At 36.2% G+C, this 27,414-nt stretch overlaps 1 protein-coding gene and 1 non-coding gene across 3 annotated transcripts in view; both read left to right on the forward strand.

Annotated features, from left to right (window-relative positions):
• The window catches only part of FCHSD2 (FCH and double SH3 domains 2), a 285,200-nt gene that overhangs the window by 203,172 nt on the left and 54,614 nt on the right, over window positions 1-27,414 (forward strand). Inside the window, exons 9-12 of one of the 2 annotated variants that reach the window (XM_043580308.1) lie at window positions 1,220-1,342; window positions 12,452-12,547; window positions 13,818-13,889; window positions 27,080-27,196. In XM_043580308.1, the coding sequence (XP_043436243.1) occupies window positions 1,220-1,342; window positions 12,452-12,547; window positions 13,818-13,889; window positions 27,080-27,196 (408 nt within the window). The remainder of the gene's footprint in view (window positions 1-1,219; window positions 1,343-12,451; window positions 12,548-13,817; window positions 13,890-27,079; window positions 27,197-27,414) is intronic. The other variant, XM_043580309.1, reaches the window with a different exon arrangement.
• On the forward strand, window positions 17,657-17,759 carry LOC122484514. Its single transcript, XR_006297586.1, has one exon. It is a non-coding gene; the product is annotated as a U6 spliceosomal RNA (small nuclear RNA).

Raw genomic sequence — 27,414 nt, forward strand, 5'->3', positions numbered from 1 at the left:
TGATGAACCTTGAAAACATTATGCCTGGTGATAAAGGCAGGCACAAAATGACACGTGTTATATGGTTCCATTTATATGAAATGTCTAGGCAAACCCTTAGAGGTAGAAAGATTAATGGTTGTCAGAGGTGGGGGCAGCAAGGGAGAAATGGGAGTCACCACCTAATGGATATGGGATTTCTTTTGGGGACAGTGCAAATATGCTGGACGTAGATAGTACTGATGGTTACACAACATTGTGAATGTACTAATTGTATACTTTAAAATAGCTGAATTGTATACTTTAAAATAGCTAAAGTGGTGAATTTTATGTTGTGAAAATTTTACCTCAATTTTTAAGACAATTTCCATTGATTGGCAGGACTCCAGAACCTTTTTTTGATTATTGCTATTATTATAGATATATTTTCCCCATAGTTGTTGCTAATATGTATGCTATTTGTTTTACTTTTTTTTTAACCTAAAATTATTTTGTATCTACTTTTGCAACAGTATAGTTACCATAGTTTTTGTTGGTGCCTATATTTCAGTCATTATATATATCATAGCCTAATTATTTTTCAAATGTTTCGCGGTTTTCTTTTTTTTTTTCTTTCAATTTCAGTGAATCCTACTCTAAATGCTTAAACAAAGAAGAATGTTTAAAATTCTTTATAGACATTTCATTGGTGTTTCTTCAAAAGTGTATTTCTAAATCACTTTTTTCTAACCATCGCTATTGTGTTTTTTTCTCTGACTGCTCTGTAGTAAGAGTATACTAATTTATAATCCTACCAACAGTGGATGAGGAAAAATGGAGGAGATGATTTGACATGATTGCATGTCTACTCTGTTTCAGGCACTGTGCCTGGGTCCTTTCACATCCACAGTTCCATTTAACTCCCACACCTACTCTGTTATAAAATGACTACAGTGGTTGATGGCAGTTAATAAACAGATGAACAAAGATTAGAACCCAATAACTTTGTCTCCAAGTGTATCCTGTTTCTACAGCTTTACCAGTATTGGATTTTATCTTTTTTAGTTCCTATTTATTAGAAAGATTCAGCATTTTCCCAAGTGATTGTTTACTGGTTATAAGTACGTTTATGTAACAATCTTTATCTTTTGTCCATTTATTATTAATAGATTTTAAACTGAACTTACCTCGTGAACAGTAGGTGTTGTGTATCAAAGCTTTGTCATAATTTTTTTTGCTTTTGTTTATTACTCTTTTACAGGCTCTTGATGGAAATGTGTATGATCACCTGAAGGATTATTTAATAGCCTTCAGCCGGACTGAGCTAGAGACATGCCAAGCTGTGCAGAACACATTCCAGTTTTTATTAGAAACCTCCAGCAAGGTAAGTTACCTTTAGTGAAATATGTGATGTTATCCATTTTAGAATCTAAAATGTTTTTGCATGCAAACAAAATGAAGTCACCGGCACTTTAGAAGAATGCTTTAAAGGACAAATCTCCTGGAAACACTTTTCCTTCTAACAAAGTTGCATGGTGTTCTTGATGAGTTGGCACAAAGGGGAAAAGGGGAGGTAAGGGTACAAGCTAGTGCAGGATATCACTCTGCTGCCATATTGCTTTTGAGATGAAATGATTTGAAGAGTTTTACCTTCGGGGTGCCTGACTGACTCAGTCAGAAGAGCATGTGACTCTTGATCTCAGAGTTGCAAGTTCAAGTCCCACATTAGGTGTAGAGATTACTTAAAAATAAAATCTTTAGGGGCGCCTGGGTGGCTCAGTCAGTTGAACCTCTGACTTTGGCTCAGGTCATGATCTCATGGCTTGTGAGTTTGAACCCCACATCGGGCTCTGTGCTGACAGCTCAGAGCCTGGAACCTGCTTCAGATTCTGTCTTTGTCTCTCTCTCTCTGCCTCTCCCCAGCTCACGTGCTGTCTCTCTCTTTTGCTGTCTCTCAAATATAAACATTAAAAATTTTTTTAAATGAATAAAATCTTTAAAAGAAAAAAGGGAATTTTACCTTCCACTCAAATAAATTTTGAATGCACTCAACTCATTCATATGGAAGGACAGCAAGGTCATGTGTCAGTGTAAAAAATAATAAAAAGACACAAAAGGGAAGGTAGCATTTTATCACTGATCAAAAAATGAAGGCTTTATCTTGTTTTTTAAAAATTAACCTTACCTCCTACATGCTGTCATTCATTGATGGTAAATCTTTGTTCAAAAGTGTTAGGATCCAGCAACTTTGCTGGCATGTTCACACTGTGTGCAGAGAAAATAAACAAAATTGCTTTTCTTCAGGATCCTGACAGATTAAAATTTTTTTGCAGCATACAAACTGTCCTTTTGAAGATAAATTGTTCTTATGATTAGTAATTTTTTTATTCTGATACATTAAATGCATAGTAAATGTTTCCCAGCTGAATGCATGCATTTGTAAAACTATATTCATTTTGTAACAGCTATTTTTAAATATTTCGTTCAATCCTCTTTTTTGGCAGGGGAAGCAGGAACTGGCTTAATACCTTAAGAAATTGTTTGGAAAGGAATCAGGGTTTCTTAAGAAAAGAAGCATAGACTCTTCTTCCTGAGCACCTCCTTATATATTTATTCTTGTTTTCAGTGTACCATGACTCTATTTCTATTTTTAGAAAAACATTTAAAATATTAATTTGGGGGGCACACAGCTGGGTCAGTCAGTGGAGTATGATCTTGGGATCATGAGTTCTAGCCCCATGTAGGGCCTAGAGTTTACTTCAAAAAGTAGATAGGTAGATAGGTAGGTAGGTAGGTAGGTAGATGGATAGAATATTAAGTTGATACAGAAATATAAAAATCACTACTCTGGTGCTTTGAAATCCTATCATGTTTCTATTTTCCTGGATTTTCTGGATTTTCCAGAATCCAATACAAGATATAGAAGGATTGATGTATAGAAAGTAGGATGGGTAGAAAGATGGGTAGTTATATGAAAGCAAATGTAGAAAAATGTTAATTGAAGAATCTAGGTAGTGGGTATATGGGTGTTTGCATATAGTTATTTTTATTTTAAGGTATATGTATTTGAAATTTTCTATAAGAGAATGTTGGGGGAATGAGTCTATAAAAACATCTTGGCTTTGTTCTGTTTGTGGAGCGGTTGATTTTTGAATAGTGATCAAACTGTGTATATTTATTGGCCCATTCAGGCTTCCTGTTCCTTTTTTTAATACATTTTGGTAACTTATACTTTCCTAGACAATAGTCCATTTTATTTATCAAATTTGATGGTATATGTGTATAAACTTGGGTACTCTATTGTCGTCTTCCTTTCCATTTCTAATATTGTATGTGCTGTGCTTTCTTTCATTTTGATCAAACTTACCAGTCTGTCTTCTTAATCTCCAAGATCCAGCTTTTACTCTACTTCTTCATGTTGTTGCTATTTCCTTAATACCTGCCTTTATATTTATTATTTCTTTCTACTTTATTACAGTTTATGTGCTTATTCTTTTTCAGGCTTCTTTTTCTATTAGATCCTTTGTTTTAGTCTTTCTTGCAAGTAAACCCACTTAAGGCTAAACATTTCTTTTTCTACTTTAACTGCATTTTATATGTAGGGGCTTTTTGTTGTTTCTACATTCTCCCCCTTGTTAACCCATGAACTGTTTAGAGATGAGTTTTTCCAGTTTTCATTCAGTGGGAGTATTGTAGTGGGGTAACATTTTTCATTTCTAATTTTATTAGAAATTATATTTTATTACATTTATTTTTATCAGAGAGATTGTCCTCTGACAGAATTGTTTAAAATATCTTTTTCTGAAAATAAGTTATGTTGGATACACTACTTTCAGTTTATAAAACAGGTAAATTTAGTCTTAAAGAATAACTAATATTTTACACAACACTTAATTTTCTAGGAGTTTTAAGCACATCCTCTGAGGTTGATATTATCATGCCCGTTATATAGAAGAAAACAGACTCAGGAAGTTTATATGGCTGCCCAAGGTTACATACTCACACATCGCATTTTCCATGCTCTACTACTATACTATATTATCTCTTTAGCTTGTATTATTTCCATAGAAAATGAATTAAAAATATATAAACTGGTTTGGACATAAAGAGATAAGCTTTCACTTTTCTCTGCATTCACTCATATGAATATCTTGCTCCCCAGGGATGAGGATAAATGATATCCTCTTCTGTTTATATTGAAAGTAAGAATGATATAACTAGGAGTTGAGCCCTTTGTTCCAAAAACTAGAAGAGCTCATACCTTTAAGTTTTATGCCATGTGCTTTTCTGTTACAAAGAGCTTGTTATGCTATTCTTGTTACACTGCTGAACCCAGAAGAGTGATCTGATAACCCAGAGAGAAGTTTGAAAGTCTTCAGGTTTTTATTCTACACCATTATTACTTTGTCTTTTTAGGGAGGAGTTTATTCTCCCGCCCCCATCTAAATTGTAACTGTACATATTCTCAAAGATACTTGGGGGGCGGGGGTAATCCATACTGACACACTAGCTATTATCGTGTTCTCTGTATCTTTCATCCTCTGAAGAGAAACACCTGGCCCTAGGAGCTTTTGTTTAAGTTTAATTATTTATGAAGCTTGCTCCTTAATATTTTATGAAATGCTTTGTATATGTAACTGAAGCAGATGTTGTCATAAATATTTTGTCTAGGATAGTAACTCCAAAGGTAGTTCTGGCTTTTATAGTTTGTTCACGTGTGCTTGCTTTCTGTCTGCGTAAGGAGACTCCTACCAATTAGTAACATAGCTTTTTAATAGTTCAGAAAAGAAGTGTTATTCTGTATTTTTTTGGAAATTGACTTGTCCGTTATTGCCACTTTTAATACCTTGAAGACTAACCAAAAAGTAAACTTAATAAAATAAAGGGAAAAAAAACTATTATCATCTCAAAAGAAACAGGGAAAAGAAAAGACACAGGAAAAGCATTTGACAAAATTAAACACTCTTTTATGATAAAAACACAAATTAGAAATAGAAGGGAACTTCCTTAACAGATAAAAGGCATTTATGAAAAACCTACAGTTAACATCGTGCTTAATGGTGAAAATCTGAAAGGTTTCCTTCTAGAGATCAGGAACAAGACAAAGATGCCCATTTTCCCTACTGTACTGGAAGTCCTAGTCAGATCAATTAGTCAAGGAAAAAAGAAGTGGAAGGCATCCATATTGAAAGGGAAGAATGAAATTATCTGTTTTTGCAGATGACATAATTATATATAGAAAATACTATAGAGACCATGAAAAAAGTACTAGAGCTAATAAATCAATTCAGTGAAATTACAGGTACGAGATCAAAACACAAAAATCAACTATGTTTCTGTACTCCATCAATGAATACACCAAAAGAAAATTAAGACAATTCCAGCTATAATATCTAAAGAATAAAATACCAAGAATAAATTTAAATAAAGGATTCAAAGACTTGTACATTGAGAAACTATAAAACATTGCTGAAAGTAATTGAAGAGGACCTAAATAAATGGAAATCATATTTATGGATTGAAAGAGTTCATATTCCCCAAAGCAATCTATAGATTCAATCAATCCCTATCAAAATTCCAATGACCTTTTTTTGCAGAAATGGGAAAGCCTGTCCTCAAATTCATATGGAACTTCCAAGGGGCCCTGAATACCCAAAAACAACATTGAAAAGAAAAAACAAAGCTGAAGGACTCACACTTCCCAATTTCAAAAGTTAATTCAAGATTAATCAAAATAGTGTGGTACTAGCATAAGGACAGACATATATAGACCAATGAAATAGAATTGATAATCCAGAAATAAGCCCAAACATCTATGGCCAATTGATTTTCAACAAGGTTGCCAAGGCCATTTAGTAAAGAAAGACTACTTTTTTCAACAAAAGACTTGTGCTGAGACAAGATAACCACATGCAAGAGAATGAAGTTGAACCCCTGCCTCACTCCATATACAAAAATTAACTCAAAATGGATCAGTGACCTAAAACTATAGAAGAAAACATATAGGTAAATCTTTATGACCTTGGGTTTGGCACCGTGTTCTTAGCTTTGCCATTAAAGCTTTGCCATTAAAGCTTTGCCATTCTGCGATTCTGTGCAGAAGCAACCAAAGAAAAAACAGATAATTTGACTTACTCAAATTAAAAGCTTTTGTGCATTGAAGAACATTCTCAAGAATATAGAAAAGACAGGGGTGCCTGGGTACCTCAGTCAGTTAAGTGTCCAACTTCAGCAGAGGTCATGATCTCATGGTTCGTGGGTTCAAGCCCCACATCAGGCTCTGGGTTGACAGCTCAGAGCCTGGATCCTGCTTCAGATTCTGTGTCTCCCTCCCTCTTTCTCTGACCTTCCCTTGCTTGTGTTCTTCCTCTCTCTCAAAAATAAATAAACATTAAAAAAAAAAGATTTAAAAAAGGAGAATATAGAAAAGATAGCCCATAGGATGGGAGAAATTATTTTTTATGACAATTTATTGTCAAATTGGCTTAGATACAACACCCAGTTCTCATCCCAGCAAGTGCCCTCCTCAATGCCCATCACCCATTTTCTTCTCTCCCCCATCCCCCATCAAATCTCAGTTCTCTGTATTTAAGAGTTTCCTATGTTTTGTCCCCCTCCCTGTTTTTATATTAGTTTTGCTTCCCTTCCCTTATGTTCATCTGTTTTGTATCTTAAAGTCCTCATATGAGTGAAGTCATATGATGTTTGTTTTTCTCTGACTAATTTCACTTAGTATAATACCCTCTAGCTCCATCCACATAGTTGCAAACAGCAAGATTTCATTTTTTTGATTGCCGGCTAATACTCCATTGTATATGTATACCACATCTTCTTTATCTGTTCGTCCATCGGTGGACATTTGTGTTCTTTCCATACTTTGGCTATTGTTGATAGTGCTGTTATCAACATTGGGGTGCATGTTCCCCTTCAAAACAGCACACCTGTATCCCTTGGATAAATACCTAGTAGTGCAATTGCTGGGTCATAGGGTAGTTCTATTTTTAATTTTTTGAGGAACCTCCATACTGTTTTCCAGAGTGGCTGCACCAGTTTGCATTCCCACCAACAGTGCAAAAGAGATCCTCTTTCTCCGCATCCTTGCTAACATCTGTTGTTTCCTGAGTTGTTAATGTTAGCCATTCTGACAGGTGTGAGGTGGTATTTCATTGTGGTTTTGGTTTGTATTTCCCTGATGATGAGTGATGTTGAGTATTTTTTCATGTGTTGGTTGGTCATCCGGACGTCTTTTTTGGAGAAGTGTCTATTCATGTCTTTTGCCCATTTCTTCACTGGATTATTTGTTTTTTGAGTGTTGAGTTTGAGAAGTTCTTTATAGATTTTGGATACTAACCCTTTATCTGATATGTCATTTGCAAATATCTTTTCCCATTCTATCAGTTGCCTTTTAGTTTTGCTGATTGTTTCCTTCACTGTGCAGAAGCTTTTTATTTTGATGAGGTCCCAATAATTCATTTTTGCTTTTGTTTCCCTTGCCTCTGGAGATGTGTTGAGTAAGAAGTTGCTGCGGCCACAGTCAAAGAGGTTTTTGCCTGCTTTCTCCTTGGGGATTTTGATGGCTTCCTGTCTTACATTTAGGTCCTTCATCCATTTTGAGTTTCTTTTTGTGTATGGTGTAAGAAAGTGGTCCAGGTTCATTTTTATGCATGTTGCTGTCCAGTTTTTCCAGCACCACTTGCTGAAGACACTCTTTATTCCATTGGATATTCTTTCCTGCTTTGTCAAAGATTAGTTGGCCATATGTTTGTGGGTCCATTTTTGGGTTCTCTACTTTGTTCCATTGATCTGAGTGTCTGTTTTTGTGCCAGTACCACACTGTCTTGATGATTACAGCTTTGTAAAACAGCTTGAAGTCCAGGATCGTGATGCCTCCATCTTTGGTTTTCTTTCTCAAGATTTCTGTGGCTATTCGGGGTCTTTTCTCATTCCATACAAATGTTCGGATTGTTTGTTCTAGCTCTGTGAAGAATGCTGGTATTATTTTATTAGGGATTGTATTGAGCGTGTAGATTGCTTTGAGTAGTATGGACATTTTAACAATATTTGTTCTTCCTATCCAGGAACATGGAATATTTTTTCCATTTTTTGGCGTATTCTTCAATTTCTTTCATAAGCTTCCTATAGTTATCAGTGTGTAGATTTTTCACCTCTTAGATTTATTCCTATGTATTTTATGGGTTTTGGTGCAGTTGTAAATGGGATCAATTCCTTGATTTCTCTTTCTGTTGCTTGATTATTGGTGTATAGGAATGCACCCGATTTCTGTGCATTGATTTTATATCCTGTGACTTTGCTGAATTCATGGATCAGTTCTAGCAGTTTTTTGGTGGAATCTTTTGGGTTTTCCATATAGAGTATCATGTCATCTGCAAAGAGTGCAAGTTTGACCTCCTCCTGGCTGATTTGGATGCCTTTTATTTCTTTGTGTTGTCTGATTGCTGAGGCTATGATTTCCAATACTGTGTTGAGTAACAGTGACAAGAGTGGACATCCCTGGCTTGTTCCTGACCTTAGGGGGAAAGCTCTCAGTTTTTCCCCATTGAAGATGATATTAGCATTGGGTCTTTCATATATGGCTTTTATGATCTCAAGGTATGTTCCTTCTATCTCTACTTTCTTGAGGGTTTTTATCAAGAAAGGATGCTGTATTTTGTCAGATGCTTTCTCTGCATCTATTGAGAGGATCATGTGGTTTTTGTCCTTTCTTTTATTGATGTGATGAATCATGTTGATTGTTTTGCAGATTTTGAACCAGCCCTGCATCCCAGGTGTAAATCCCACTTGGTCATGGTGAATAATTTTTTTAATGTATTGTTGGATCCAGTTGGCTAGTATCTTGTTGAGGATTTTTGCATCCATGTTCATCAGAAAAATTGGTCTATAGTTCTCCTTTTTAGTGGAGTCTTTGTCTGGTTTTGGAATCAAAGTAACACTGGCTTCATAGAAAGAGTTTGGAAGTTTTCCTTCCATTTCTATTTTTTGGAACAGCTTCAAGAGAATAGTTGTTAACTCTTCTTTAAATGTTTGGTAGAATTCTATTGGAAAGCCATCTATCTGGTCCTGGACTCTTGTTTTTTGGGAGATTTTTAATTAATAATTCGATTTCTTTACTGGTTAAGGGTCTGTTCAAATTTTCTATTTCTTCCTGTTTCAGTTTTGGTAGTGTATATGTTTCTAGGAATTTGTCCATTTCTTCCAGATTGCCCATATTATTGGCACATAATTGCTCATAATATTCCCTTATTATTGTTTATATTTCTGCTATGTTGGTTGTGATCTCCCCTCTTCCATTATTGATTTTATTTATTTGGGTTCTTTCCTTTTTCTATTTGATCAAACTGGCTAGGGGCTTATCAATTTTGTTAATTCTTTCAAAGAACCAGCTTCTGGCTTCATTGATCTGTTCTACTGTTTTTTTAGTTTCGATAGCACTGATTTCTGCTCTAGTCTTTATTATTTCCTGTCTTCTGCTGGTTTTGGGTTTTATTTGCTGTTCTTTTTCCATATCTGTAAGGTGTAAGGTTAAGTTGTATATATGAGATCTTCCTTCTTTAGGAAGGCCTGGATTGCTATATACTTTCCTCTTATAACCACCTTTGCTGTCTCCTGGAGGTTTTGAGCTGTGGTGTTATTATTTTCATTGGCTTCCATGTCCTTTTTAATCTCCTCTTTAACTTCTTGGTTAGCCCATTCATTCTATAGTATGATGGTCTTTAGTCTCCAAGTATTTGTTATCTTTCCACATTTTTTCTTGTGGTTGATTTCAAGTTTCATAGCATTGTGGTCTGAAAATATGCACAGTATGATCTTGATCTTTTTGTACCCCAGTATGTGATCTATTCTGGAAAACGTTCCATGTGCACTGGAGAAGAATGTGTATTCTGCTTTAGGATGAAATGTTCTGAATATATCTGTTAAGTCTGTCTGGTCCAGTGTGTCATTCAGAACCATTGTTTCCTTGTTCATTGTCTATTTAGATGATCTATCTATTGCTGTAAGTGGGGTGTTGAAGTCCCCTATTATTATGGTATTCTTATCAATGAGTTTCTTTATATTGTGATTAATTGATTTATATATTTGGGTACCTCCAAATTTGGAGCCTAAATGCTTACAATTCTTAGATCTTCTTGGTGGATAGACCCCTTCCTTAATTATGATATAATGCCCTTCTTCATCTCTTGTTACAGTCTTTATTTTAAAGTCTGGATTGTCTGATATAAGTATGGCTACCCTGGCTTTCTTTTGTTGACCATTAGCATGATAGATGGTTCTCCATTCCCTTACTTTCAATCTGAAGGTGTCCTTAGGTCTAAAGTGGGTCTCTTGTAAACAGCATATAGATAGATCTTGTTTTCCTATCCATTCTGTTATCCTGTGTCTTTTGATTGGGACATTTAGTCCATTGACATTTAGAGTGAGTACTGAAAGATAAGAATTTATGAGCATGTTTTTTTTTTTTAAGTTTATTTATTTAGAGAGAGACAGAGACAGCACAAGAGGGGGAGAGGCAGAGAAAGAGAGAGAAAGAGCGAATCCTAAGCAGGCTCCACACTGTCCGCTCAGAGCCTGATGAAGGGCTCAAACTCACAAACTGAGAGATCATGAGCTGAGCCAAAATCAGGAGTCAGATGCATAACCAACTGAGCCACCCAGGCGCCCCTGGATGGGTATGTTTTTTAAAAGAGTCCTTGTATTTTAGATATCATATTGAAATATTATGGATTAAGGCATATGTCTGAGACTTGCTTCAGTATAGTTGGGGGTGGAAGAGATAGTTGGATCTATTAATGAAACAAGATTGGGCAGGAGGGGCCATTTTTGGAAGTTGGATGATGGTTACGTGGGGATACATTATACCGTTGTCTCTAGTTTTATATATGTTATAATAAAGTTAAAAATATAAAAAAGGTTGTAACTAGAAGGATGATCCTCTTAACTTTTTTTGCATGATGATTAGTGAGGCTCTTAGGGCTGTGTCAAGAGCTTTCACAGCTTAAAACTGGAATCCAGGAAAAGAAAAAAAACACATTTCCCTTTGAGAAGATGTTTATTCAGCCAGCCTTGCCTGACAAAATTTTCCCAAACTCTGCTCACCCCATCTCACCCCGTCAGTCTGGATTAAATATCATCCTCTTTTGTGTTCTCTAAGTACCCTCTACATACTTCCACGGTGTACTTAACTGTGTATTGTCTGGGTCTCCCACTTTCCAGATTATAAATTCCTTGAAGATATTAACCTTGTGTATTCATCTTTATTCATCTATATTCTCCCCTCATCACTGCATTAAACATTAGGTTTGGTAAGCTCTCTCAATAAATTGCTGAATGAGCGATAGGGAACTGGATTTGTGCTGGTAAATAAAATGTAAAATATAACCCCCTACTTTCTCCATATTCTCAGTAAACCCTTTTCTGAGGACTACTAAGGTATAGCTACAGAGCTTCTTTAAATTTTTCATATTCTGCCCATCCTCTGGCAGAAGTGCTAATGAAAGATAAGTAAAGGGTAAGTAAGCACTGTAGCAAAATGGAAAATAGGTTTCTGCACAATCAAATGTTGCTGATTTCCATTCATTCCCAGGGTATATAATGCAATGAAGTCTTTTCAGATGGCTTTCTGTACTGTTTTGCTGCATTCTGTGTATCAGAATTCCCCTTCTATATGAATTCCTTTTAGTCTGTCTTCTTGGTATGCAATAAGATGGTAGTTAGAATGTAACCTCCTAGGGGCACCTGGCTGACTCAGTCAGTGGAGCATATAACTTTTGATTTGGGGGTTGTAAGTTCAAGCCCCGTCTTGGGTGTATAGAGATTACTTAAAGATTTTTTAAAATCTTAAAAAAAATAATAATAACCACCTAGAAAAGGTGGCAAGAAATACTATAAAAATAATATTTGGTAGGGTTTCTGGCTGGCTCAGTCAGTAGAGCATGCAACTCTTGATCTCAGGGTCGTGAATTCAAGCCCCACTTTGGGCATGGAGCCTGCTCAAAAAAAATTTTTTTTGAATGCGATTTTGTGCTATGTAGAATGTTATCTAGCAGTTTCCTAGTGGGCGACAATCTCCATATAGCAGACTTTAAGAAGTCTACAAAATTTTATAACTGGGAGAGACCTAAGAGACTAATGTGGTTTCCTATTTTCATTCCGCTGCCCCCATTAAAAAGAACAGCTTTTTGTATAATCACTATCTTTTTGCTGTCTTAAAATATTGCATATTATTTAGTCCCAAAATCTGGGCTAGTTTCTAAACTAGTACTTTCCATATTTAGACTATTGAGAAAATAGGACATACAAGTAACAACTCTTATCTAAAATGAAAAAAAAATGGATAATTATCATTTTCTTTTGGTCACATAGTGTTGGATGATTTCTCATTTTTGGAAAGCAGCAGAATAAGTCTTAAACTTTAAAATACAATTACTGGATATCTTAACCTTATTAAAGACTTAAAGATACTTTATTTTCTCTTTAGGTCGTACGGGACTATAATCTTCAGCTGTTTTTACAAGAGAATGCTGTATTTCACAAACCCCAGCCCTTCCAGTTCCAACCCTGCGACAGTGATACTGTAAGGGAATTCCAGATTTTCATTCCATTTGTTTAAGCAATGTTTGTGCTCAAATGACTGTTATCCTCGGACTAGACAGAAAAAGCTGAGTGTGTGTCTCCTTAATTTTATAACAAAACTCTGAGTATGCAGAGAAACTGACATTTCTTCTTTCTAAAATGTGACTAAAACCCAGTATCTTTATGCCAGCAACTTAAACAAGGTTAAATTATAAGACACGGTACTGGAAACCTGCAAACTGAACTGAGGGAAGAAGAAAAAGTACTCAATAAATTTTTTTTTTCAATTTAAATATAAATCATACTTTCTATCCATGAAATTCTTCACATGTGCATAGTTCCAAAGAAACCAGTGGTTAAATTTTAACCAGAATAGAATCAATAAACAGAGGAGTGAATATGTGCCTGCAAATATTTTGTTTGGCTTTTAAAAAAATTACAGGCCCTTTATAATTCCTTTCAGATTTCTTAGAATGTCAGAGCATTAGCATAAATGCCAAATTGGCAATTTTGAAAAAGCAGACATTAAACATACATTTTATCCTTGAGCTAATGAAAAATGTTTGCCATTATTTAAATTAAAAAAAATAGAACCAAAATGCTAATTTGATAACATAAAGAAAGGCAATCAACTTCTACAAGTTGAAAAAGCACATATTGGCGTATCTAGCACATTCATTCCATGTAGGCAGGCCAAGAGGGAAGTCAAATTTTATTCATAAGGTCTCGTAGTAAACCTAGAATCAGAACCAGGGGAATTTATGATCTCAGAATTTCATGCTATCAGTTTAATAGAAATCTTTGCTGGAGATATCTTCATTACTTTTCTTACATTTTAAGGAGCCCTGTTAGTGGCTATGTAAAGAAATGTAGGAAATCAGCATTTTTCTCTAGATTGTAACTCTTGCCCTTTATATTAGTGCCCTTTTTATCAATCTGCTTTTGCTTAATCACCCAGTGACGTTGTCCTATAATTTGACTTCTTTAGCTGAAAGGAATAAAGCTGGGCAATAGAAGATATGGGGTATGGACAGGTTCACCAAGCTTGACTTAAAACTGTGACTAATACTAAATTATTTTATCTTTGCCCATTTTCCTCAAAAACTCAGAATAACTGTAGACTCTCGTCTTACTTGTCCAAGGCTCAACTACAATCTGAAATCCTCCTTTGTTTCTAGACACTGTGCTAAATGTTCTTAGCTGTGTGTCCCTGTTAACCTGAAGATTCTAACTATGCTGTTTTCTGTCCTTGTGCAATCTTTACTGGGCAGAGTTTAAAAGCTGCCCAGCTGGTGGATATTGAGCTCTCCCCTGTCAGTGCTCTGAGAATGACCATAGCTGAGGTATATGGGGGGTGTGGGTCAAGGGTGGGGGAGATGGGATGTGTGGGTTTGCATGTTAATGAAGGGTGGGACTGGTATTGGGATTAAGAACCTGTGTGTGTGTGTGTGTGTGTGTGTGTGTGTGTGTGTGTGTGTGTGTGTAAGAGGCCACTGAATGCATAAACTGGGGCTTTCCATTTTCCTTAATATAAATTAAGGTTTTCCTTTCCTATTTATAGTGAAAAGATTGAACTTCTCATTTTTCATCTTGTCTGAAGCACCTTAGTTTTCCTCAACAGATGTGCTGGAAAGGATTGTAGAGCTAATCTTGCCTTTATCAAGGAGAAAACTGAAGCCTTTTTTAATATGACCCAGTTCAAATTGCAGTATTTTTCCTGCAAAAGTCCAAACTGTCCAAATGAAAACAGTCACATATTACTGTCAAAGTTAATTAAGACATGAAATGATTGTTACCCCCCACCCCGCCTTTTTTTTTTTTTTTTGGTTTATCTTTTACTTGCTGTTGAGTCGAAATTTCCTGTCATTTTATTTTAATATATGATTTTTTTTTATTTTGTTAACATTTATTTATTTTTGAGACAGAGAGAGAGAGAGCATGAAGCAGGGAGGGTCAGAGAGAGAGGGAGACACAGAATCTGAGACAGGCTCCAGGCTCCCAGCTGTCAGCACAGAGCCCAACGTGGGGCTCAAACTCACAGGCTGCGAGATCATGACCTGAGCTGAAGTCGGACGCTTAACCGACTGAGCCACCCAGGCGCCCCAATATATGATTATTTTGACTTATGCCTTAAAATGATATACCAAAAAAAAAAGAAAAAACTGAGCAAAATGGTTTTATAAAGACACAATGGTTATGAGTAACAATGATGAGTGGCAAGTTTTGTTTCATGTGACATTAATTGCTATCTCATGGTTAACACTTAAAGAATTCCTTGTCTTTATTTCCATATAGAGTTACTGATTTCCAAAGTGTCCTGTCTTTATATCCTCAAATAACATTTTTCAGATGATACCAGTAAGTCAAAAATCCTTTCTAGAAAGAGTAATTTTCACCTTTTTTTGCTGAAAGTTTTTAATGCAAGATTATTCCAAGAAGGATATGAGATGTACCCTAAAATTTCCCTTCCTCCTTCCCCAAAATAGGATGTTCTGTGAGGGAGAATTGACAAGTACATATATTAAGACCTCAATTTTGGAGAGTCATTCAGCTGTCAAATGGGTCATGCTTGTGTTAGAGATTCATACAGGTGTTGTACAATGAGAAATCATGGGCTTTGGAGTCAAATCCTAGCTATGCCATTTGTTAGCTGTGCTTACTTTATTTATGTGTTTATATATATTTCACCTCTCTGATTCAGCTTTGTCAGATATAAAATGTTAAAAACTTTACTTGGTTTGAAAATTAAATGAGCTTCTTTAAGCATTTGACTCTATATGCCTAGCATATAGGTGGTACAGAATAAATGTTGACTGTCTTCCCCCCCCCGCATCTTTCTACAAGACAATCATATTTCACTTTTTTAGGTTTTGCCCCTAATTGCTATAGGAAATACCAAAATATCAAATATGGAAGACATTATAAAGATAATGAAATCTTATAACACTTTTGTAATCCTGGCCCCTCTGCTCTTAAGTCCCGTATTGATTGTCCCTTGGGACTTCTGCTCTCCCTTTTTATTCCACAATGTAGATCTCATCAACCTCTCTGTTAACAGTTTATGAACTTAAAAGGCAATCTGTGTGGAATAAACAACAGCCAGTAGCAAACAATTAGTGTCCATTCTTACTCTTTTTTTTTAATTTTTTTTTTCAATGTTTATTTTTTATTTTTGGGACAGAGAGAGACAGAGCATGAACGGGGGAGGGGCAGAGAGAGAGGGAGACACAGAATCGGAAACAGGCTCCAGGCTCTGAGCCATCAGCCCAGAGCCTGACGCGGGGCTCGAACTCACAGACCGCGAGATCGTGACCTGGCTGAAGTCGGCCGCTTAACCGACTGCGCCACCCAGGCGCCCCCATTCTTACTCTTATCATAAGAACATAACTGGTACTTTTCAGTACGTCTGCCCTACATACATCTCAATGTCCCTTCCATTACCAGAACTAGTGATGTGTGCCTTTAAGGACATTTCCTCACATCCTATGAAAAGGACCTCCTATCCTATTTCAGCCTGGGATGGGATGGTATAATACAGGAAACACACATGTCTACATATAAAGACAGAAAAAACCTAAGGAAACTTTTCTCCCAAATTTTCTGGTGAGGATGAGAATACCCTTTCCTGAACTGCAAATAATAAGATCTTCACAGATATCACAAACTGACATTTTTATCACAGTGTCACAAATATAAAAAAAAAAAAAAGCTGACAAATTCCTGATATATGATCTTTTCCTGTTATTTTAGCCACTACTTGTGATATTTAATTCTACTGTCTAAAAATTAAAAGTTATAGTAAGGGGCACCTGGGTGGCTCAGTCAGCTGAGTATCTGACTTTGACTCAAGTCGGGATCTCATTGTTTGTGAGTTCTGTATTGGGCTTGCTGCTTTCAACCTATCAGCTCAGAGCCTGCTTCAGATCCTCTGTCCCCCTCCCTCTCATCCCCACTTGTACCCTCTCAAAAATAAATAAAAAATAAGTAAATAAAAGTTATAGTAAGTAAAATAGCCATTTGCTGTAATTTAGGACTTTTGCACATTAAATTTTCACTTAAGTGTGGCATTTTATGCATCTATTAAAAATATGTGCAATATATATAAATCAAACCAACATGCTGTATACCTTAAACTTATACAGTGATGTATGTCAATTATTTCTCAATAAACCAAGAAAAAATAAATATTTACCAAAAATTATCCTTGTCTATACAAGATTATATGGGATCAATATACCCTATAGGTAAATTACCTGAAAATTCTCATTGTTAATGAGTGGCTTTATCTGCTATTGGAAATCTTGCATTGCATATGCAGTGCTATAGCATTGACACCTGAACATGATAGCACTGTGACAGAGAATTTGTGGAAAATCCTACTCGTGGGTAAATAGGTACCATCCTCCTACCCGTATACTGACCACAGTATCCAAAAATGAAAGGCTCCGATTATAGACCTGAGTGTTGCTCTCCAGAAACAGCAGTGCTGGCAGTCAGCTGTTCAGAGGAGGCTGTCCTGTGTTCTTCAAAAAGGACTTACTTGCTCTTTGTTGAAAACCTACCACCTATATAATGAGTCTTGGTGCTTTCTCTGGTTTGGTGCTTTCTCTAACCATCCACATGTATCCAGAGCTTTCCATAGATGCCTTGGTACTGACACTAAGGAGACTGGAACATTCATTTTTTTATCTGGCCTGAGATTATAGCTCTTAAAGCAAAGTCTCTGTGAGAGCTACAAAAATAAAGACATATTCTCATGTGGCTTTTCCAACCAGTCATGCCTCAAGATCTGTTTAGAATGTCAGATACAAGCATTTTTATTGTTTTTCATTTTGCTTTCATGTCATTACTGAAGGGCATGATTGTCTCTTAGAATTACTTTTGGTATTCTAACATCTCTAGTGTGCTTCCCTAAGAGACTGTACACACTCAACCCAGCTATCCAGATGAGTTCCTGCATCTCTTCTAAGCACAAGAGCTGCCATCCAAGTGTAGTCTGCTCCACTTCTTTCCAAGTTGTGCTATATATTTAGAACATGTGGCTTAGAGGGCCACAATCTCTCATCAGAAGTCTTCAGGTCAGGTGTGTTTCAAAAATCAGAATTTTTCGGTGCTTTCAGCAGTACATATACAAAAATTGGGACAATACAGAGAAGTTTAGCATGGTCCCTGCTCAAGGATGACACACAATTCATGAAGCGTTCCATATTTTTTAAAAACAAAATATTTTCAATCAATCAATCAATAACATAGGTACCATTTTTAGGATTTTTAGGGGTGCCTGGCAGGCTCAGTTGGTAGAGCATATGACTATTGATATGGGGGCTGTGAGTTTGAGCCTACATTGAGTGTAGAGATTACTTAAAAATAAAATCTTTTTTTTTAATGTTTGTTTATTTTTGAGAGAGAGAGGGAGAGAGAGAGAGCGCATGTGTGAGCAGGGGAGGGACAGAGAGAGAAGGAGACACAGAATCCGAAGCAGCTCCAGGTTCTGAGCTGTCAGCACAGAGTCTGACACGGGGCCCGAACCCACAAACCATGAAATCATGATCTGAGCTGAAGTTGGATGCTTACCCGACTGAGCCACCCAGGCACCCCAAAAATAAAATCTTTTAAAAAATAAAATAAAAGTAAAATAAAATAAAAATTTTAGTTTTTAGAAGAGTTTTCTGTATATCGTACATTGTATAACACCCTAGCAAGGTATGGGGAAGAACTCCCTGATCAAGCACAGTATTTTTGCAGTAAAACATTTGAATAGGCGTACTAAGTAAAATAAATAAGAATTATAAATAACCTCTCTTCAGTTCAAGTCAGATTTTGCCCTAAATGAGCTGTGACTCCAAACTTAACTAAAAAGTAAAACCTGATTTTCCAAGTATTTTGAATTTCAAAATTATGGGATTGTGAACCTATATAAACACGAGTACTAGAAATACAATAACCTATAAAAATCCAGATGCTTTTTACTTGCAAAAGCCCTTTTCAGAAGAAGTGAAAATTAACTTTCTTGAAATAACAGTATATTATTAAATTTCATAAAAAATAAAGTGGATTAAATATTTAGCACAATAAATATAAACTAAAAAATACAAGTAGTACAAATCCCTTGAATGAGGGTTAATAACTAGATTGTTCCTGGCACATGACATTGGCTTATCAACCCTAACGTTATCTTTTTTTTTATTTTTTTTTAACATTTATTTATTTTTGAAACAGAGAGAGACAGAGCATGAGCAGGGGAGGGGCAGAGAGAGAGAGATTGAGACACAGAATCCGAAGCAGGTTCCAGGCTCTGAGCTGTCAGCACAGAGCCCGATGCGGGGCTCGAACTCACAGACCACGAGATCATGACCTGAGCCGAAGTGGGGCGCTTAACCGACTGAGCCACCCAGGCACCCCACGTTATCTTTTTTTGAAATTGGTTTGAAATGCTTGTATTTTACTGTATTCTTGGTTTTCATTCATCACATATGACCATCTCTTTATCTCTCTTTTGAATGGTTATATTTTGGTAACAGAGTTGAAAAATAATGACAATGTTTTATCTGTCCCTACTCACTTGCCCTTTTGAGCATATGCTCTGATAACTTTCTGAACATTGCTGTGTCCCTACGTTAATCTTAAAGTGAACTGAAATATCTTTAAAGTTATTTAATAACTTTATAAATTTGAAAAGACTATTTTAATACTATATTATATAAAAATTGGTAACTTAACGTACAAAACTCAGTTGCATTTCTATACAATAATGAAGCAGCAGAAAGAGAAACCAAGGAATCAATCCCATTTACACTTCCACCAAAAACCATAAAATATCTAGGAATAAACCTAACTGAAGAGGTAAAAGATCTGTATGCTAAAACCCCTAGAAAGCTAATGATGAAAGAAATTGAAGAAGACACAAAGAAATGGAGAAACATTCCATGCTCATGGATTAGAAGAACAAATACTGTTAAAATGTCAATACTACCCAAAGCGATCTATACAGCCAATGCAATCCCTAACACTAACATTCTTCACAGAGCTAGAACAAACAATTCAAAATTTGTATGAAACCAGAAAAGACTCCAAGTAGCCACAGTAATGTTGAAAATGGAAGCCAGGGGCACCTGGGTGGCTCAGTTAGTTAAGCATCTAACTTTGGCTCAGGTCACAATCACACGATTTGTGGGTTCAAGCCCTGTCTTGGGCTCTGTGCTGACAGCTCAGAGCCTGGAACCTGCTTTATATTCTGTGTCCCTCTCTCTCTGCCCCTCCCCGCTTGCACTCTGTCTGTCTCAAAAATAAATAAACATTTTTTAAAAAACTTTAAATGATAAATAAGAAGTTGTGGTTTATATACACAATGGAATACTACGTGGCAATGAGAAAGAATGAAATATGGCCTTTTGTAGCAACGTGGATGGAATTGGAGAGTTTTATGCTAAGTGAAATAAGTCATACAGAGAAAGACAGATACCATATGTTTTCACTCTTATGTGGATCCTGAGAAACTTAACAGAAGACCATAGGGGAGGGGAGGGAAAAAAAAAGTTAGAGAGGGAGGGAGCCAAACCATAAGAGACTCTTAAAAACTGAGAATAAACTGAGGGTTGATGGGAGGTGGGAGGGAGGGGAAAGTGGGTGATGGGCATTGAGGAGGGCACCTGTTGGGATGAGCACTGGGTGTTGTATGGAAACCAGATTGACAATAAATTTCATATTTAAAAAAAAATAATTCAAAAATTTTAATATTGCTAGTCTCTGAAGGCCTTCTTAAACTCATTTGAAATAGTTTGGCTTTTGTTTTTCTAAAAACAAAATGAAATCAGGGGCATCTGGGTGACTCAGTCGGTTAAGTATCAGACTCTTGGTTTTGACTCAGGTCATGATCTCACAGTTTGTAAGTCCAAGCCCCACATCAGGCTCTGTGCTGACAGTGCAGAGCCTGTTTGGGATTCTCTCTCCCTCTCTCTCTGCCCCTCCCCTGCTAGTGCTCTCTATCTCAAAATAAATAAACTTAAAAAAAAAAAAAAAAAAGGATGTCTTACCTCTAAGTAAATACCTACTCAAAGTTTCATTCAAAGGAAATTTGTATTTTGGGAATGCCTTTTTTCAATATTACTGCCTTTGTCTATTTTATCAATATTAGCATTAACTAAATAGAACATTTATTGGGACATAAGACATATTAGGTCATAAGATAGCAAGGAATCTGAAGTCAAAAAGATCTCAATATAAGCTCTAAATTTGCCACTTAATGGCTTTAGGAAAGACACATACCATTTCTAAGCCTAGAATTCCATACCTATAAATTGAGAATCTCTATTAGGATTATTTTGAGAATTAATGAAATAATACATGTAAAGCAGTTAGCAGAGAGCTTGAATATGCAATAAATGGTACCCTTTTAAAAAATTAACATAACTTTATGGTTTTCTAATTATAAAAAAGCATAAAATAGGAAGTTTTCACCTGAACTGTCACTATTTAAAGGTAACCACTGATAGGATTTTGTTAATAGCCTTATAAACATTTCTCTGCAGGAACATACTTATGTCGATGTGGACGCAGAGCTCTATGTAAATAGACTTATACAGACATGAATTAAACTTTTTTTCTCATTATGTCATGGCTATCTAATATTTGCAGTATCTACAGTTCCTGACCATCTCAGAGATTTGACATCCTGCACCTCCCATCAAATAGTTAAAACAAAATTTTTTTTTATGTTTATTTTTGAGAGAGAGAGAGAGAGACAAAGTGTAGGCAGGGAAGGGGCAGAGAGAGGGACACACAGAATCTGAAACAGGCTCCAGGCTCTGAGCTGTCAGCACAGAGCCCAGTGCAGGGCCCGAACCCACAAAATATGAAATCATGACCTGAGCCAAAGTTGGATGTTTAATGGACTGAGCCACCAAGGTGCCCCAAATAGTTTTTATATTGCTCATCCCCAGTGCCTCCTAAGAATTATGTCCTGTCATGAATTTAAAATTACAATTATGTTTTAAGAATGTTTTTTGAATCTTTAAAAATTTATTTATTTTGAGAGAGAGAGAGAGCATGAGCACCAAGCAGGGAGGGGCAAAGAAGGAGAGAGAGAAAGAATCCCAAGCAGGCTTTGCACTGCCAGCACAGTCCAGCACCAGGCTGGATTTCACAAACCATGGGATTATGTATGACCTGAGCCAAAATCAAGAGTTGGATGCTTAACTGACTGAGCCACCCAGGTGCCCCAAATATTTTTTAAAATTTTATAGAGGCCCTTCTACTCTTGGGTTAGGCTAGGCTTTCAGATGATGCTAAGAAGACATTTGGTGCTCGGAGCAGTAGCAGTAGAATAGCAAATCCCTGAGTCTCTTTTTTTTTTATTTATTTTTTTTAACATTTATTTATCATTGAGAGGCAGAGCATGAGAGGGGGAGACACAGAATCTGAATCAGCCTCCAGGATCCAGCTGTCAGCACAGAGCCTGACGTGGGGCTTGAACTCACCAACTGAGAGATCATGACCTGAGCCGAAGTCAGACGCTTAACTTACTGAGCCACCCAGGTGCCCCTCTCTGAGTCTCTTGCCCAGAGAAACACAGTGTTACCACTGCTTACAGATAAGGCATGAGTCAGTCTGTTATATTAAACTTAATTGCAGCAGTAGTAAGAATCTGAGATTTCATCTCATCTTTAGATGTCTTGATTTTCAGGTGAGAAAGCTAAGGCCTAGAGAGGAGGTGAAATATGCTTGTCGGGATGACACAGCCAGGTCCCTTTGGGGAATAAACATACAATGTAAATGTATTTGAAGAATAAATGTACTTCAGATTTCAATGGCTACTTTTTAAGGAACAAATAAATTTCATAAAATAAAAGTTATAAAAATCCCTTAATTTGGAGATCCAAAAAAATTTCCTTCCTCAGTTTTCTATTTTGAATGAATTTTATAGTGGGCATTTAAAGAAGAAAAAGGAATCCTTTTATTGTACAAGGGAGAGAAGGATCTCAATCCTGATTAAGTCCACTTTGAGAACCTACATTAAAATACGTGACAATAAATTAGTTCTCTTTCTTCTTCTGTTCTTCCGTATACAAAATAATCTTTCTTTTATCAGTTAGGAACTGATTCTAATGTATGTTTATGTCTGGTAATCTCTTTAAGCACCATTCCAATAATCTGGTGGCCTCACTTTAGAATAAAGGCATTAGGTTTTATTTGTTTAGCCAAATTTAACTGAGGGTTCAAGTCCTCAAATTGCCTAAAGACAAATGGGAAGCATACATGCCAGCAGTCACAGTATAATGTGATATTTGCCTGACAGTAGCCACTCAATAAATGTCTGACAAGTGAATAGGGGCACCTGGATCACTGAGTCGGTTAATCATCCAACTCTTGATTTCATCTCAGGTCATGATCTCTCAGTTGTGAGATTAAGCCCCGTGTTGGCCTCGGTGCTTTCTGAGCATGGAGAGATTTTCTCTCTCCTTCTCCCTCTGTCCTTCTGTATGCACACGCATGCATGTTCTCTCTCAAAAAAAAAAAAAAATAGGTAAACAAATGTCTAACAAATGAATAAATTAATATAATGGAAATACGTTAAAAAATGAAGGACCCCCTGAGTCTTTCTGCAAAGTCAGGGAATGTTTCACAGAGAACATAGCACTTGAACTGAGATTTGAAGACTGATACAAAAAACAATAAGGAAGCTATATTATCTGGAGGGAACAACATAGGCTTGTTTTTAGATTTACATTTATTTCCCAGGAAAAGACCTATTTGCTTTTGTAATTTTTTTTTTTTTACTAAAACTTCTATGATTTCTAAAATCTAATGTTTCTGAAGATCTCAAGGATCACATTTACTGGACCTAACTTATCAAAAACCCAATCTGACAAATGACAAATGAAAAACTACCTACCCTATACTTAAAAATTGATAGGAAAGTCCTTTGACAGCATTTCTCTTCAGTTTATAATTTATTTGAATTATTTTTGTGCCACTATTTTTCTGAGAATTGTGATATTGTTATTTATGTCTCTTTAAAAATAATCAAGTTCAACAAGTGAATTTTTTCAGAGCTAGGCTACAGTATTGTTTGGCACATAATTTTTAAGTTCTCATATTCTGCTTCAGGAAGATAACAATGCTCTTGAAATATTTGTGTTTAATAGCTTATATATGTTATTCTTGTATGTTTCAACTACATTTTTAAGAGGTAAAGGAAAAATGTTAAAAGAATGAACTAAAGATTAAATTAGCTAACATTTCAAAAAGAAGCAGTCACTAGCAGTTTCTTTGGTAGAATCAACCACTGCTAACACCACCATCTGATCGACACTGGATCCTGATATATATCAATCTCAGATGATAGCAGTGGCAGTAGAACATTTCTCTGTGTATTGTTTAACACCCTGGGACGTGTTTGCCATGTATGAAATTCCCATTTGCCTAGACCTGAGTTGTAGGTTGCTTCCATTTGTCTTTCCATGGCTTGATTGTAAAATTCATGAAAAAAAATTAATCTGAATTTGAACTATAAACTCATATCTCCCAATCAGTGGCATTTGTTGTCTGTCCTGACTATTGGGCACTCCTGTCTGAGTAATAGTAAACCCAGAGAGAAAGGGGGGAAAAACCCATCTTTGCTTCCCCAGCTCTTAAGCACGGGAAATGTTCCATTAAAAGGCACAAATTATATGTGGACAGGTAGGGCTATGGCCTTATCTGCAACTAGCACATTTAAACCCATTTACCTATTCCTAAAATGTTGCTCAGTAATGAAAATCCAATTTCTCCATCAACTGTCTCCTTTCTCATCTGATCTACTCCCTAGAAGTTCATTCACTTTGAGATCTGCCTTGATCTTTCAACATATCTTCAGTCTTATTTCTGATTCACTTATTGGGCTAGCAAGAACCTAGAAATTATTTGGAATTTCTTGTTAACAGTAATGAGATTTTGTTTTAAGTAATTTTCACGTGGGTCTTTAGCATTAACATTTACCATTTATAGGATACTTAATATGTATATGTACTATAAGAGAATATTCATAATATGAACTCATTTATCTTTTTTAAAATTTTTTTCAACGTTTTTTATTTATTTTTGGGACAGAGAGAGACAGAGCATGAACGGGGGAGGGGCAGAGAGAGTGGGAGACGCAGAATCGGAAACAGGCTCCAGGCTCCGAGCCATCAGCCCAGAGCCTGACGCGGGGCTCGAACTCACGGACCGCGAGATCGTGACCTGGCTGAAGTCGGACGCTTAACCGACTGCGCCACCCAGGCGCCCCTAAACTCATTTATCTTAATAACCCTTATGAAATAGGCATTTTTACCAATATTCAGATGTAAGTAAGACTCAGATTAATAACATGCCCAAGATCATAAAGCTAACAAATAGCATAGAGAGGATTAAAACTAAGTCTGTCTGACTTAAAAACCTAAACCTGGGCTCTTGAAAATACACGTTTCTGGCATTCCATTTATACATTAGATTCCTCTGACTAATGTAGGCTGCACTTGAAGTCTGCATCCAGGGATTAACATTTTAACCCTGATTTCTGAGGATGGATTAAAATTTAAATGCCTAGATCCTTTTACAAAGCAAAATATAATAATAAAGGTGATTCCCAGATTCCTAATAGCCCAAAGAATGAATCAGAATATAAAATGTATGGGAATGCAAGCTGGTGCAACCACTCTGGAAAATAGTATGGAGGTTCCTCAGAAAATTAAAAGTAGAACTGCCCTATGACCCAGAAATTGCACTACTAGGTATTTATCCAAGGCATACAGGTGTGCTGTTTTGAAGGGACATATGCATCCCCATGTTTATAGCAGCACTATCAACAATAGCCAAAGTATGGAAAGAGCCCAAATGTCCATTGATGGATGAATGGACAAAGAAGATGTGGTGTATATATATATATATAAACACACACACACACACACACACACACACACACACACACACACACAATGAGTATTACTTGCAAACAAAAAGAATGAAATCTTGCCATTTACAACTACATGGTTGGAACTGGAGGGTATTATGCTAAGCAAAATTAGAGAAAGACAAATATATGACTTCACTCATATGAGGACTTTAAGAGACAAAACAGATGAACATAAGGGAAGGGAAACAAAAATAATATAAAAAGAAGGAGGGGGACAAAACATAAGAGACTCTGAAATATGGAGGACAAACACGGTTACTGGAGGGGTTGGGGAGGGGGTGGGCTAAATGGGTAAGGGGCATTAAGGAATCTAGTCCTGAAATCATTGTTGCACTATATGCTAATTTGGATATAAATTTAAAAAAATTAAAAAAGTAAAAGAAAGAATATAACATGTAATTGTGAAGTTGCTTAGATTTTGATTTTGATTCTTTTCCTCTATTTCAATGCATTTATCATTGTATAATCTAGCTTTAACTTAAATGTCTGCATAGAGTAAAAGTTTTTCACCCTTGCCTACAATCCTCCCAACAGAAATACTGTTTTAATCCAGTTTAACAAATTCTCCTTTACCAATTTTGAGCTTTGTAGCCTTAGAAAAGTCAATTTTCTAAAATCTATCCACTGTAAATTTTGCTTCTATTAAAATCCTCTTTGGATAATTCATATTTAAGAAATTGTTTGCTTTCCCAATTTTACATTTTTTCATGGGTTCTTAAGAATTTAGGGGAAATTGAAATAGTTTATTGGTTAATAGTTCTGATTCTGGAATCAGACTTCTATAATCAAAGTCGTAACAATTAATATCTGGTAGACACCAGAAAGTTTACTTAACCTCTCTGAGCCTCAGTTTTCTTTTCTATCAGGTGGCTGTATGACCCATCTCATAAGGTTGTAAATATTACATGAAACACTTTTCACAATACTTTGTACAGTAGAAGTTAAACTATTACTGTTGTTAATTTAGATTTTGAAGTGTGTTCTTTGTGAAACAGAGTAATAGTATTTTAGGGCTAGAAGAAACCCTAACTGATCATTTAATCTAGCACCCCTATATTTCCTATGACACTGAAGTCCAGAGGAAGGGCAAAAACTGGTTTGAGGGGTTTTGGTGAATTGGTTATGGACCTAAAACTAAAGTAAACCCAGTATTTTCATGGACAGAAAGCTTCTGTTGCTGTTACTGTATTATTTTGTTCTTTGTGCTTCTACCCATTGATTCTTTTTTTTAATGCCATTGAAACTATTGGGTTGTTTCCATTTCAACTATGCAACTATTTAATGTCATAGTAGATTGGCATGAATACTTTTTTTTTTCTTCTTTGGTTAGCTAGCTTTTCTTCACACCCAGTATTAGAGATGCAGCTTTGATATTAAGCAGTATAAGACAAAACAAAACAGAAAAACCTGTGGTCATTTATGGTTTCATTCCGTCCTCTTAGTTTTCTGCTGATGTTCTGACATGAGACATTGCTTCCCACAGTAGTGGAGCATGGCTTGGTTAGAGTGCTGATTAAGTGAAGGCCCTCTGGTCCACTTACAAACAGTAGTGAGTTCAGTACAGATAACAGTATTTGGTCTCTGTTCTCTCTTACGTTGTAGAGCCGACAATTAGAATCAGAAACTGGAACCACAGAGGAGCACAGTCTAAACAAGGAGGCTCGAAAATGGGCTACACGTGTGGCACGTGAGCACAAAAACATTGTTCACCAACAACGGGTAAGTGCAGTAGAGAGTCTTAGGCTACATTTAGCTTAAGCCAAATGTCAAACCAATTTAATGAGTTGAGTTCTATTAATGTGAAAAATATCCTATGTTTTTTTCTGTAATTTCTCACCATTCAGCTGTATGCTCTCAGCTATCTACTTAGCCTGGAAATTCCTTAAGCCTGGGGCGCCTGGGTGCCTCAGTCAGTTAAGCATCAGATTCTTGATTTC

The sequence above is a fragment of the Prionailurus bengalensis genome, chromosome D1, assembly GCF_016509475.1.
Source record: "Prionailurus bengalensis isolate Pbe53 chromosome D1, Fcat_Pben_1.1_paternal_pri, whole genome shotgun sequence".
In the NCBI taxonomy this organism is placed as follows: Eukaryota; Metazoa; Chordata; class Mammalia; order Carnivora; family Felidae; genus Prionailurus; species Prionailurus bengalensis.